The sequence below is a fragment of the Sinocyclocheilus rhinocerous genome, unplaced genomic scaffold (assembly GCF_001515625.1).
Source record: "Sinocyclocheilus rhinocerous isolate Xijiao unplaced genomic scaffold, SAMN03320098_v1.1 scaffold1295, whole genome shotgun sequence".
Taxonomy (NCBI): Eukaryota; Metazoa; Chordata; class Actinopteri; order Cypriniformes; family Cyprinidae; genus Sinocyclocheilus; species Sinocyclocheilus rhinocerous.
Genome location: NW_015660499.1, coordinates 1,366,546 through 1,379,044, shown reverse-complemented (window position 1 = coordinate 1,379,044; position 12,499 = coordinate 1,366,546). Strand labels below are relative to the sequence as shown.

The 12,499-nt window shown below is 35.4% G+C and overlaps 1 protein-coding gene across 1 annotated transcript in view; it reads right to left on the bottom strand.

The window, feature by feature from the left end:
• Positions 1 to 2,002: 2,002 nt before the first annotated feature.
• LOC107725152 (proteoglycan 4) overlaps positions 2,003 to 12,499 on the bottom strand; it is a 104,109-nt gene continuing 93,612 nt past the window's right edge. Inside the window, exon 5 of the mRNA XM_016534317.1 lies at positions 2,003 to 2,762. Coding sequence (XP_016389803.1) covers positions 2,582 to 2,762 — 181 coding nt within the window. The 3' untranslated portion in view covers positions 2,003 to 2,581. The remainder of the gene's footprint in view (positions 2,763 to 12,499) is intronic.

The following is a 12,499-nucleotide window of genomic DNA, read 5'->3' as shown; positions in this document are numbered from 1 at the left end:
GGCAGCAACAATACTACAGTGAGAATAAAAGTTACGCCTTCTTTCTTTGGGTGGACATTTGGGCGGCTTTATGCAAATCTTCCCAGATCGTGACGTAGGTATGTGGGGGCGTGTTAGAACGAGCCGTTTTAGGTAGGCATGGTTGACTCTTAACTTTTATAAAGAATATCTCTTTGGATTTGAGACTTTAGTCTTTGCAACTTTACAGACCTTCTTTATGCACCAAGAGCTTGTAACACTCCAAAGAGAAAGGAAAAATTGAATTCGCATCATATGACCCCTTTAAGCAGCCAATATTGTTTATTATAATTATACCAGCGAGGGTTTTTGAATGATTGAACCCAAACAGAGTGACACCATCAAACTTTAACTTTAAATTCATACTGAATAAAAACAACAACAAAAATGAATATAACTTCAATAAATTGAGAGAAAAAGATCACGACTCAAATCTGTGAATCTTTTTGAAAGCTGTTCATTTACAGGAATTGTCCAAACAATTTTCAAAAGCTAGATATAAGAGAGAAAACCATTTGAGATGAACCAGTTCACTAGAATGAACATAACTTTTTAAAAGATTATTTAAGTTATAATTATGTGGGAACATCCAGTTTTGTCGTTGTGATTATAATGTTATTTAAAAGTTACAAAACATTTCCTACAGTGTTCTACTAACTTCATTTTTACCCAAAATATAATGTTATTTGAATGTATATGTATAATATTCTAAGAATGTTAAAATGCCCAGTTGCCTTGTTGTGATTATGTTATTTAAAAGTTACAAAAACATTTCTTACAGTGTTCTACTAACTTTATTTTCACTGAAAATATAACTATTTTTTTTTATAAATGTTTTTTTAAAAACATTTTTGGTATATTCTAAGAACATTAAAATGTCAATTTTTTGTTGTTGTTGTTGTCATTATAATAATTAAATATATATAAAATAATATTTCTTAGAACACTGAAGTACGTTGTTTTGAGAATGCTGATCTCAGAATGTTTTTCTTTAATGAGAACGTATATCAAACATTAACGAAGTTATAAGAATGCTCCATAAACATTACTTTGAGAGCATTTTATCCTAACATTTATATAACTTTTAAAAAGCATCATGAGAATGTTCCCTGTTAGCTGGGTTAACAGAAATAGTAATCACGACTCTGGAGATCTGAGTGTTTACCTGTTTACAGGCCCATATATAATAAAATACATTATTTTGTAGGTATTTGTAAATATAAACTTCACTTGCTATATATACACAACAAATATGATTTGTGCAGTTTTATTTTATTCCACACCATTAGTACTGTATATTCTGGCACTCCCACCTCAGATTGTTGTGCATTAGTCTGTATGAAAAAGCATCCATCTGTGATTGAATACTCCATGATCAAAAAACAAATAAACAGCACCTGACACAGATTTTTGTGTAGTAAAATATTTTATAGAGCTTTTAATGGATTCTGAAATTAAGCATTCACAATGAATGAAATGACACACTCCTTAAATTCACTTTCTCCCAATATCTCTGCCTTAAATATCGCTGTGCGTGTATAGTTGTTAGATCATAAAAGCGTTAAGCATGTGGAATAACTGATTCGTTGAAAGGTTTTCATAGTATAAAAGCTGGTGTTTTGACCCTCATTGCTCCAAAATGATGAATCAGTAATCTTGCTTCCATTTCTTACCTGTAAGTCCTCTTTCATCTCTTTCTTTAATGTGTCCTTAGCGTCCCGTCTCCTGCTGTCACTGTGTATCAATCACTGTCTGCTGTGAAGTTCATCCCTTTTCAGGTAGTAAGTATTGGCTCAAAGGGTACATGAACCAACAAAAAGCCCCTTCTCCCCAGTAGCCCCTCACTGCAGAACACAAGATCCAGGGGGCGTGGTTGGATCCACATCTAGGGGCTGGAGATTGGTAGGTTTAGGGGTGGAGATGGGTGGGTTTAGGAATCAGGGGGTGGAGACGGGTAGGTTTAAGTGTATGTAAGGTGGGAGGAGTTGGATCTGGATCCAACCACGCTCCCTGGATCTTGTGTTCTGCAGTGAGGACCATCTCCTTCTCCCCCTTCTGGAGAAGAACACACAAATGATCACAATGAACTATAAATCTGGAAAATCAAATCAGAATAAATAGATGCAGTTCTCTCTATTCCAACGACAAAAAAACAAACACTCAAAATGATTGACAGCTTGAGAGCGTTTCTGATTGGTCAACAATCAGAAACACTCAACTTGTAATTCCATAAGAAAGCACTTATGGCACTTTCAAGGAACAGATCAATGAAAATAGGACATAATGACAAAATTTTGATTTGGGGTGAATTATTGTTTAAAGGACATTTTTGAGTCTGAAGGACTTTTTAAATTCTTTCCATGGACTATAAATCTGAAATATCAAAGCGAGCAGCCTTTAAGTCCATTAATCTTGATTAAAAAGACAATAAATAAAGGCTCCTCGTCAAGCGAATGATGTGCCTCTAAACAAGTTAAACCAGAGGACCGGAAGAGAAGAGGCTTAGAGTTGGTTGGAAACCGTCTTTGTTGATTAGTGATGTCACGTCCTGCTATCAAAGAGTTCACAGGAACCAGAAGCACTTCCTGCGGCTCTTCTTGACCGTCTGGAGGGCCTGTGGAGAGTCCTGCTGGCGCGGAGGAGGAAAGACCAGCTGAGGAGAGCTCTGCTCTGACTCCTGCTGCTCCGGGACCTTCCACGCTCGCGTCACCTGACCCTCCTGAAGCCGGAAGTCATGCTCCACACTGAAAGAGAGAGATGCTTACAGCTATTACTGAGGCAAAAAAAAAAAAAATGCATCAGTCAAGTTCTTTGAGAATGCACTGAATTAAAGTGGATTACAATCTGATGTTGGCTTTGAATTAGAATTTATGGTCTCGGGTTAAGGGTTTTGAAAAGTTCCTAACCCAAGTTTGTACATTAAGGGCCAGATTTACTAAACAGGGTAAATTAGTGTGAGAGTGCAATCCCATAAAAGCACCAATGGGAGTGGAAAGTTCTGCGGCTGATCTATTGACAATGCACACATTAAAGGAGACAGACGCAGCCAGATCATTTCCATAATGACCGATGCAACCTACCAAGAGCAGTGCAAATTAGCATCTGGTTTAAGACATGCGTTTTTGGGTGGTAAACACCAGTACATTGACTAGCGTAAACCTTAGTAAATCATATTGCATGATTCATTTAAAAACTCTCCTCCCATAAATTTTGCATCTGAAAGGAAAATTCATACTAATGCCTATGCAATAAGGTCAGCCACAAAAATGACTGTGTCCACGCCTTGTAAGCTGTAATATTTCACTGCACGTCTGTAGTAAATCCTGACAGTAGTTTTTTAACACCAAAAGAGGGTTTACACTGGCAGAAGCTGTTAGTAAATCTGACCCTAAGACAGGGGTCCCCAAACTTTTTTGTTGACAGAAACTCTTAGATGTAAAGTACACTGATGTTTTACATGATGTGTAATTTTTAAGAGTATACTCACACACACACACACACACACACACACACACACACAGAGAGCGCTATAATATATGATTGTGATTTGAAGGAAACAGTTGGGTCACACTTTACAAGAACCAACTAACATTACAATTTACAACATTGTCCCAAATGTATGTTAAACTCAGAAAACACTAATAAGCTGCATGTGTGTAAATGCTGCTCTTTACACTGAAATAAGCAGAGCAACAGACTTCATGAATTAAATCACACCCTTTAATTTAATGATCACAATTGCATAGATATATCAATATTTTGTGTGTGTGTGTGTGTGTGTGTATGTGTGTGTGTGTGTGTGTGTGTGTGAACTAGCCTATTCCTTTAAAAATATAGGGGGAAAAACCCTCAACAGAAGACATCAAAATAGCTATAGCCTGCGGAAAAATAAAGGCGCATATAAATGCATATGAATGTTTGGCATTGACATTTTGTGGGCAGCTCAGAGCTGACAGCTGGGCTTGTTGCTGATGATGCACTGGCCCAGATAGCTGGCAAACGCTGATGTGGACACGAAGCAGCTTTTCCAGAGTACGGCCAACAACACGGCCATAACTCTTCATGCTAAATGTGACTAATGAGATCATTGTTCCTCTTATATATATTTATATGCACTCAATTTATTGCAGAGAGAGAGAGAGTTACCTTCATCGAGTGCTACCTTAGTTCCCATGTCAATGCACTCACACACTTCGCCTACGATACTCCCCAGAGAACGCCCATGTCAGACAATAACAATAGCACTTTTAAACCTCTTCAGAAAATCCCTCTTCCACCCTCTTACCTTGAAGTCAGTCTCTCTGCATCGGCTTAAAGACCAAAGGCCTCATGTAGATGTTGTGTTCACACAAAACAGTCGACTGTACACATCAGAATTTGACTTCAAAATGTTTGCACACTCTTTTGGTTTAGCCGTTTAAGTGACAAACTAGTAAACTGAAGATAATCACACAAAAAAAAATTGTATTGCACTGTAAAAACAAACGCAAAGCTTCAAATTTAATTCTGTGTTACTTGCCATTCCTTGTAATTGTTTGTTACGATTACTAGAAATTTCTGAGTGAAAATTGTTTCAACATCATTTTTAGTATGAATTTAAGATAATCACTAGTCAAAAAATGTTAAAAGATTCATATTGCGCTTAAAAAAAATGAAAAAAGTTCCCCAATATTTTTTTCAATTAAATTTTTTTTTGTCAGTATATGAATTTGATAAAACACTAATAAAAGTGCTAAAAAAATAATAATATTACGCTGTAAAAAATTCTGAGTGAAAATTGTTTCTATTTTTATTTATTTTTATTTTTTTAATTTTATATAATTTTAAAACAACCCTCAAGAATCCTAATGGGAATTTTAAGGATTCTAATATAAGATCAAAATGACAAAATGACATTGTTCAGTGTGTTCAGTGTGAGTCCTATGTTTCTTCATTGGTTAAAGAGGTGGTTCACTGTTTTTTTTCTAGGCTTGATTGTGTTTATGGGGTGCAGTCTAACATGTGTTAATGCTTCGTTTTTAAAAAAACACATTATTTTTCACATAATTTACCTTTATTCCACACCGCTCTGTCCCTTCTCTGAGAAACGCGCTGATCATTTCCTGTTTTTATGAAACCCCGCCCTCAGAAATAGGCGATGGGCTCTGATTGGTTAAGCTAGCCCAGTGTGTTGTGATTGGCTAAACCACCTCTAGTGCGCGTCTAAAGCAGAGGATATTATTGAAGAGGATCGTGCAGAACCTGTGCAAGCACGGCTTTTAATGGTAGACCTTTGTTTTTTGTTGGTAGAGGGTTAAGAACCGCTGCTTTAGAACATTGATTTTGAAACTTGTGAATCCATTAGAATAGTTAGAAGACAGAATCGCGATTCATATATGAATAGATTTTTACGTGCACCTCTAGTTTTCTCTTCCTCTTCTCTAAAGCAGCGCAGCCTGGCCTCGCCCCCTTTGCTGCCTTTTTCCCGAGGGCGGAGTTTATCTGGGTTTGTGATGTCACGAACCCGGGAAGTAGCTCGTTGCAGTCCCTACCAGCCGTTTTTGTAGGCCAGAATTTTAAAAGACGATATCTCCGTTTGCATTGAACTTTCAGCTTCGTAACTTTGCAGATATTGTTTATGCTCAAACAGCAACATTACACACTAACTAACGTTAAAAAAGTGAAATCGCAATGAACCACCCCTTTTATATCAGTCTTGTTTGTTGTCCAGGCCAACCCATGTATGTTTTTAAGGACTTTGAAGTTGCAATGTTTTTGACTACCTGATGAATGGTCAAAACATTGTTTGTCTGCTATTAGAACACAGTTTGAGAGCTTTGAGTGCAGTCCTTTTGTTCTTCTGAAAGGCCTCCTTGGATGGTTTTGATCAGTGTTTTGGATGTGCACATGCCATTTCGTTTTGTAGGATTGCAATAAAACACAAAACAAAAAGTAGATCTTTTGGAACACATCTTTTATCTTTTAAAATAGGATAAAATGTTCCTTTAGGACATCAAAGAAATTGAATGTAGCAATATATTGTTTCGATATACAATACAAGCAGAGTCACGGTAAAGATACAGAATATTCTAAAGAATGTTTTTTCAGTCTTATTTCATTCTTAAAATATTCTTATTTGATTGGTTCCAAATTATGATAAAAAATCCAGCTGTCCTTTTCACATTCCATCAGGATTTTATTGGTTAGGGACGGTTAGGGACACTTCAAAAAGCACAAAATTCATCTGTCATATTCAAAAGGCAATTCTACAGCTACAGTTGTCGCTGGTTTTACTAATGAAATTGACTGCATGAGTTTGCTTTCATGCACAGAGAGCACTTTCATTTCACCATGTGGATGGAATGAATTTGGTCCTCAATTTTTCAATGAAAGGTGACTTGGGTACCACTCAGAAATGGGATGTTTACAGAAATCCAACAGAGCAAGGGAACGACAGACACAAGTAATGCTGAATATAGTAGAAACTTGATGGTTGAACTATTTGCATTTAGCCATATTTTTATGCATTGCAATTCCAAAACCCCAACAATGCTTTCCACTGTCATTTTAAAGCTTCGTCTTGAGTCTCAGTTGATGTTGCTTCAGCACTCATGAACCCGAAAACACCAATCAGACTGCTTAAAAAATTAGTACTTGTTGTGATTACCGATAGACTTTAAGACTGATTTAAACACCTGTGATTCAGTATTGTATGCATGAGCACAACGGACAGGTCTGTGATTGGTTACAATACATTTTTTAAAATAGAAACAGGGGTAGATCTAATCAACACTTTTAATAATTAATCACAGGAGCTGTAATCATGATTATGTAGTTGATGAATTGTACAGCTCTAATTTCAGTGAGACTGGTTTGAATTTAAGGAGATTTATAGAATGTGCAGTTCATCTTTCCTAATTGTGGTAGTGAAATGGTTTATGTTTGTCTGTCATATGCAAATAAATAGCACTTTATTTTCTATAAATCAACTAGGTACTTAATTTCGTATTGAGAAATTGGGTTCTTTAGCTAAATAAATGTGCAAAACATGTCGCAGAGAATCCAATTATTTAAGTTTCTTTCACAGCTGTGCAATGAATTGCAGTATCCGTGTTTTATAAAAAGGCCCCAGAAAAATCCAAGATGACAGGTACTATAACACTCTCAGAACGTGTCGCAGAGAATCCAATTATTTAAGTTTCTTTCACAGCTGTGCAATGAATTGCAGTATCCGTGTTTTAGAAAAATCCCAGATGACAGGTACTATAACACTCTCAGAACGGTCTAGTAAGGTTCTCTCAAAGTTATGAACACACGTTCTTCCAGTAGCATTCACAGCATGTCATTCAGTCATCTGGTCTTTAATAATGTTCTCAAAATATTAGCACAAAAATGTTGTTTATACATTATTCATAGAACTTTCATGTCATTTGAATGTCATTCAAAGTTATCTGGTCTTTAATAATAATGTTCTCAAAATATTTATACATCATTCATGGAATGTTTATTTTTTCTGAAATCTAACATTTTTTTTTTATGTTTCTACTTGTTTCAGAACATTCAGAGAACGTTTAACTGTTCCCATAATTTTTGCAAAATGATCAAATGGAATGTTCCCTTAATGTTCACACAACCAAGAAAAAAAATCTGGACGTTTTGAATGTTCAGAGAACATCAGAAATAATCTTTTCATAACTTAAATGTTCTTCCAGTAACGTTAATGTTGTCCAATGGTATCTGGTCTTTAATAATGTTCTCAAAATATTTATACATCATTCATTGAACTTTTTGTGTCTTTTCTGAAATGTTTTAGTTAGTTCAGTGTTCATCAAAAAATGAAATTTTCATAACTTGAGAATGTTAGAAAAAATATTCTAGGAAGTTTTTTGGTCACATTTTATTTTAAGGTCCAATGCTCACCATTAACAAACCATTAACTACGACTTTTGCCTCAATAAACTCCTGCTTTGCTGCTTATTAATAGTTAGTAAGGTAATTGTTAAGTTTAGATAGTGGGTAGGATTAGGGATGTAGAATATGATCATGCAGAATATGTGCTAAGTCAATATGTTAATAATAGGCATGCTAATAAGCAACAGGTTAATAGTGAGAATTGGTCCATTTACTAAAGCTAGAACAGCACAATCTTCAAACTATTGGATATTTGTATCAGCACTTTTCATCCATACGCATATATTCTCTCATTTCTGCACAAACTTTTGATATGCATGGAAACAAAGTGAAGTTTTATGCATGAGGCTCCAGGTCCAGAGAATCAAACCCTGCGTCGTTCCACCCACTAGCGCTTCCAGCATTTTCTCCTTCCAGATGAATCATTTCAGAAAAAAAAGACCTGCTGAGAAGGAGAGGAGCGCTCTGTCCCTCCCAGCAGTCCTAATTACCTCGCTTCTGGTCCTGAGAATGGATGGACTAGTGTCTGAACTCGATATTACTTCTTCTACCCCTTTCCCCTCGCTACCGTCTTTCATTCACACCATCTCGCCCGAATTCGACGACACTCTTGTAAGCGCGGCGCCGGGTACAGAGCCTCTATTTTAAGCTTTTTAAGAAGAGTGTCTTTTTCAGCTGTGCAACAAATTACGTGCCTCTGTGTGGGTTGGAGTTGTACCCATGGGGAGGATAGGACTAATATGGGTGGGCTGAATTTGGTAAAGAAGTATTAACGAGATTTGTCCTAATTTAGAGCATCGTAAGCATCAGTGGGAGAAGCTCAGATCTCCTCTGGGAATAAAGCATCTCTATAACCGGAATCCATGGAATGGAAGCCTATAAAGACATTAGCAGTCTTGAAGGGCGTTAAATAACTTCCCTGCATATTTATGAGCCGATGGTGTCGTACAGGGTGATTGACGTCTAAATTCCCCGGCACAGACATTACAAGTGCATTTAGTATTATGTCACCGTCATGTCAGCCTGTCAAATACAGACGTCATGTGTCAGAATTGACTTGTGTAGTGTACATCAAAAGATTGTAAACGTCAAAAAGTAACTCAAAGCTAAAAGAAACCATGGGGATGTTCAGAATGGCACAGTTGCACACACTTTAAAAAAAGTGCAATTGTTATCTTAAAGGAACACTCCACTATTTTTGAAAATAGGCTCATTTTCCAACTCCCCTAGAGTTAAACAGTTGAGTTTTACCGTTTTCGAATCCATTCAGCCGATCTCCGGGTCTGGCGGTAACACTTTTAGCTGTAGCTTAGCATAGATCATTGAATCTGATTAGACCGTTAGCATCTCGCTCAAAAATGTTTTAGTTTTTTTTTTCCTATTTCCTGTTTTTTCTATATTTTTCCTATTTAAAACTTGACCCTTCTGTAGTTACATCCATTTGCAGAAACAAACAAAAAAAATATTATAAAAAATGATAAATAATGTTAAATTAAATATCTATAATTATTAGTTTTAAAAAAACATTAAATTATAATAAATATATGAATAAAACATTTTTAAATTATATATAAAAATAATTTATAATTATATATAAATATATAAAATAGGTTTGAAATGATAAATTGCATTAAACAACAATGACAACAATGCAACAACACTGATATTTTATATTACTGCATATTTTTGCATATACTATTAGTAAATAAAATGCAGTATACTACACAGGTTTATTATAGTTAACTAAAACTAAACTAAACTTAACCTAAACAAATAAATAAATAAAACATTTGCATTTCTTGAAATAAAATAAACATGAACTTAAATTGTATATATATATATATATATATATATAAAAGAAAATATTTTATTTCAGCTATAATTGCCAAGACAACATTTCCCATTTTCATTTATTTTAACTTGATGTACTACATGTACTATGGTAAAACTCAACTGTTTAACTCTAGGGGAGTTGGAAAATGAGCCTATTTTCAAAAATAGTGGAGTGTTCCTTTAAAAGAGCTATTTGTACCCAATTGAATCCATAAAATATTTTGTTGGTATAAATGAATGTGTTTAAGTTGATTCAGTGATGTTACATAATATTTTGACTTGAATGAAAACTGTTCTAGATGTTAACCACCATTCAATATGCAGCATGCACACTGTGATTTTCTGCATACATGGGATACACAAATGACCTATAAAAGAAAATATTTTATTTCAGCTATAATTGCCAAGACAACATTTCCCATTTTCATTTATTTTAACTTGATGTACTACATGTACTTAATGTACTAATAATTTCAGATTTTTAAAAATATTTACAATTATTTAATTCAAAAACTAAAACTAATGAAAAAGACAAAAACACAAAACAGAATGAATAAACTTTTTTTTTAATTACAGAAAAAAAAACTAATTCAAAATATTAATTAAAACTCTAATTGTATCTCAATTATATTACAATATAACTGTTCCTACATGCTGTACAGCATGCAACCTATAGTATTACATTCTGAACACGGCCAATGAGACAATCCAAGTAAAGTAAGAATGTAAACGGAGCGTTACAAATAAGGACAGGATGAGATTTCTGAGAGGATGAGCAGATAATGAAAGAGTTTCCTGGAGCCGATGGAGTGTGGATGTGATATGGCTGTACCGGGCGAAGCTTCACAGAATTGGCCGATGTCTGGAAGATGGAATGTGGATCACGACGTGAGACTGGAAAGGGTGGAGTGAGACTGTCAGACTGTGAGAGACACTGGACATTGTAATTACGGTTTAGGAAGACACCTCTGCGAGGCCAACCGATAACTCAGCTGCATCGCTGTTGTGTTATTGAGAATAGCGATGCACAATGATTGCGCTTTACATCGCAAAGGTAGATGCATGGTTTGTTTTATCTAGTCGTCTCTAGAGTTTCAGAAGAGATGTCAATAATGTCTCAAACTGTGCTTATATTTACCAAGGCTGCAAAGTCGGTGATTTCAATATGACTCCATTTCTGAAATATGTCCATCAAATTATTCTAAAATCAAATGAATAAACAAATACGAGTTGTTATCGACATTACTGTATGTTCAACATTACACAACATTCTTTCCTGTCTTTATAATATTATGTTATTGAATTTGAGGTTATGTTTGGAATAGCAAACTAATGTACCACTTTTAAAATTTCTGCATTCTATACTATATAATTTGGAAAATTAGGGTTGTTAATGTTTTTGAAGGAAATCTCTGCTGCTTACCCAGGCTGCATTTATTTGATTAAAAATACAGTAAAAACAGTAATATTTTGAAATATTTGTACAATTTAAAATAACTGTTGTCTATGTCCTACGTCACTTCCTTCCATCTCTGCTCCAGTCACATCCTAGTGTCGCCAACCGCCCTCGTCGTCTACTTCACTTTGTCAGGCAGTTCCTATTTAAGAGATTTCTTGATTGCGAACAGGTGTGGCAGTAATCAGGCCTGGGTGTGGCTAGAGAAATTGAACTCAGGTGTGATAAACCACAGTTTTAACAGGGGGGCAAACACTTCTTCACACAGGGCCATGTATTTTTGGATTTTGTTTTCCCTTAATAATAAAAACCTTCATTTAAAAACTGCATGTTGTGTTCACTTGTGTTATCTTTTACTAATATTTAAATTTGTTTGATGATCTGAAACATTAAAGTGTGACAAACATGCACAAAAATAAGAAATCAGGAAGGGGGCCAACACTTTTTCACACCACTGTATTAGAATGATTTCTGAAGGATCACGTGAGACTGAAGACTGGATTAATGATGCTGAAAATTTGCATCACAGGGAAAAAAAATATATATATATATATATTCAAATAGAAAACGGTTACTTGAAATTTTAATAATTTTTGCACAATATTACTGTTTTTACTAGATTTCTGATCCAATAAAATAAATGTAGCCTTGTTGAGCAGAAGAGGCTTCTTTCAAAGACATGACAAAACCTTAATGATTCCACACTTGAGAAGTTAAGCAGTTTGTACAGGACATTAATTGAAAATAAGAACTGCATGTATTTCTAAGATGATATATCATTTATATATAAATGCATGCACTTTACAGTTTATACAATGTACAAAATTGCCATTGCATTACGAACATTTGGATTTGCATTTGGTTTCTTGGCATGAATGCATTGTTTGCATGCGTGAGTACCGCCACAACGTCTGATTAGCGGTAATCTGTAAACTGTGTATGCGAACGCTCACATTTATCTGTAGATTTACGATTGTATTTACAACACAGCCTGAATTGAGGACAAGTGCCTGGCGGACAAGATTTACACCGTTTTCTGCTGATACCGTGACTCGCTCGGCCCTGTTTGATCAGCCTGTGCAACCCGACCGGTTTCAGCCATGCTAAAGCAATGCAAGCAACGCCTCCTGTTTAATTCTCAACCCTCTTTTGCTGGAGTCATGTCCGTGACTCGGTGGCCGGTTATCTGGCCTGATTTGTAAACTCTGCGATCTGTTTCTGTTACAAACTTTGCTGCTTTGAAATGGAAATCTGCAAATCTGTTCACGTCACTCTTATCTGATGGAAAGGAGCATTCATTTG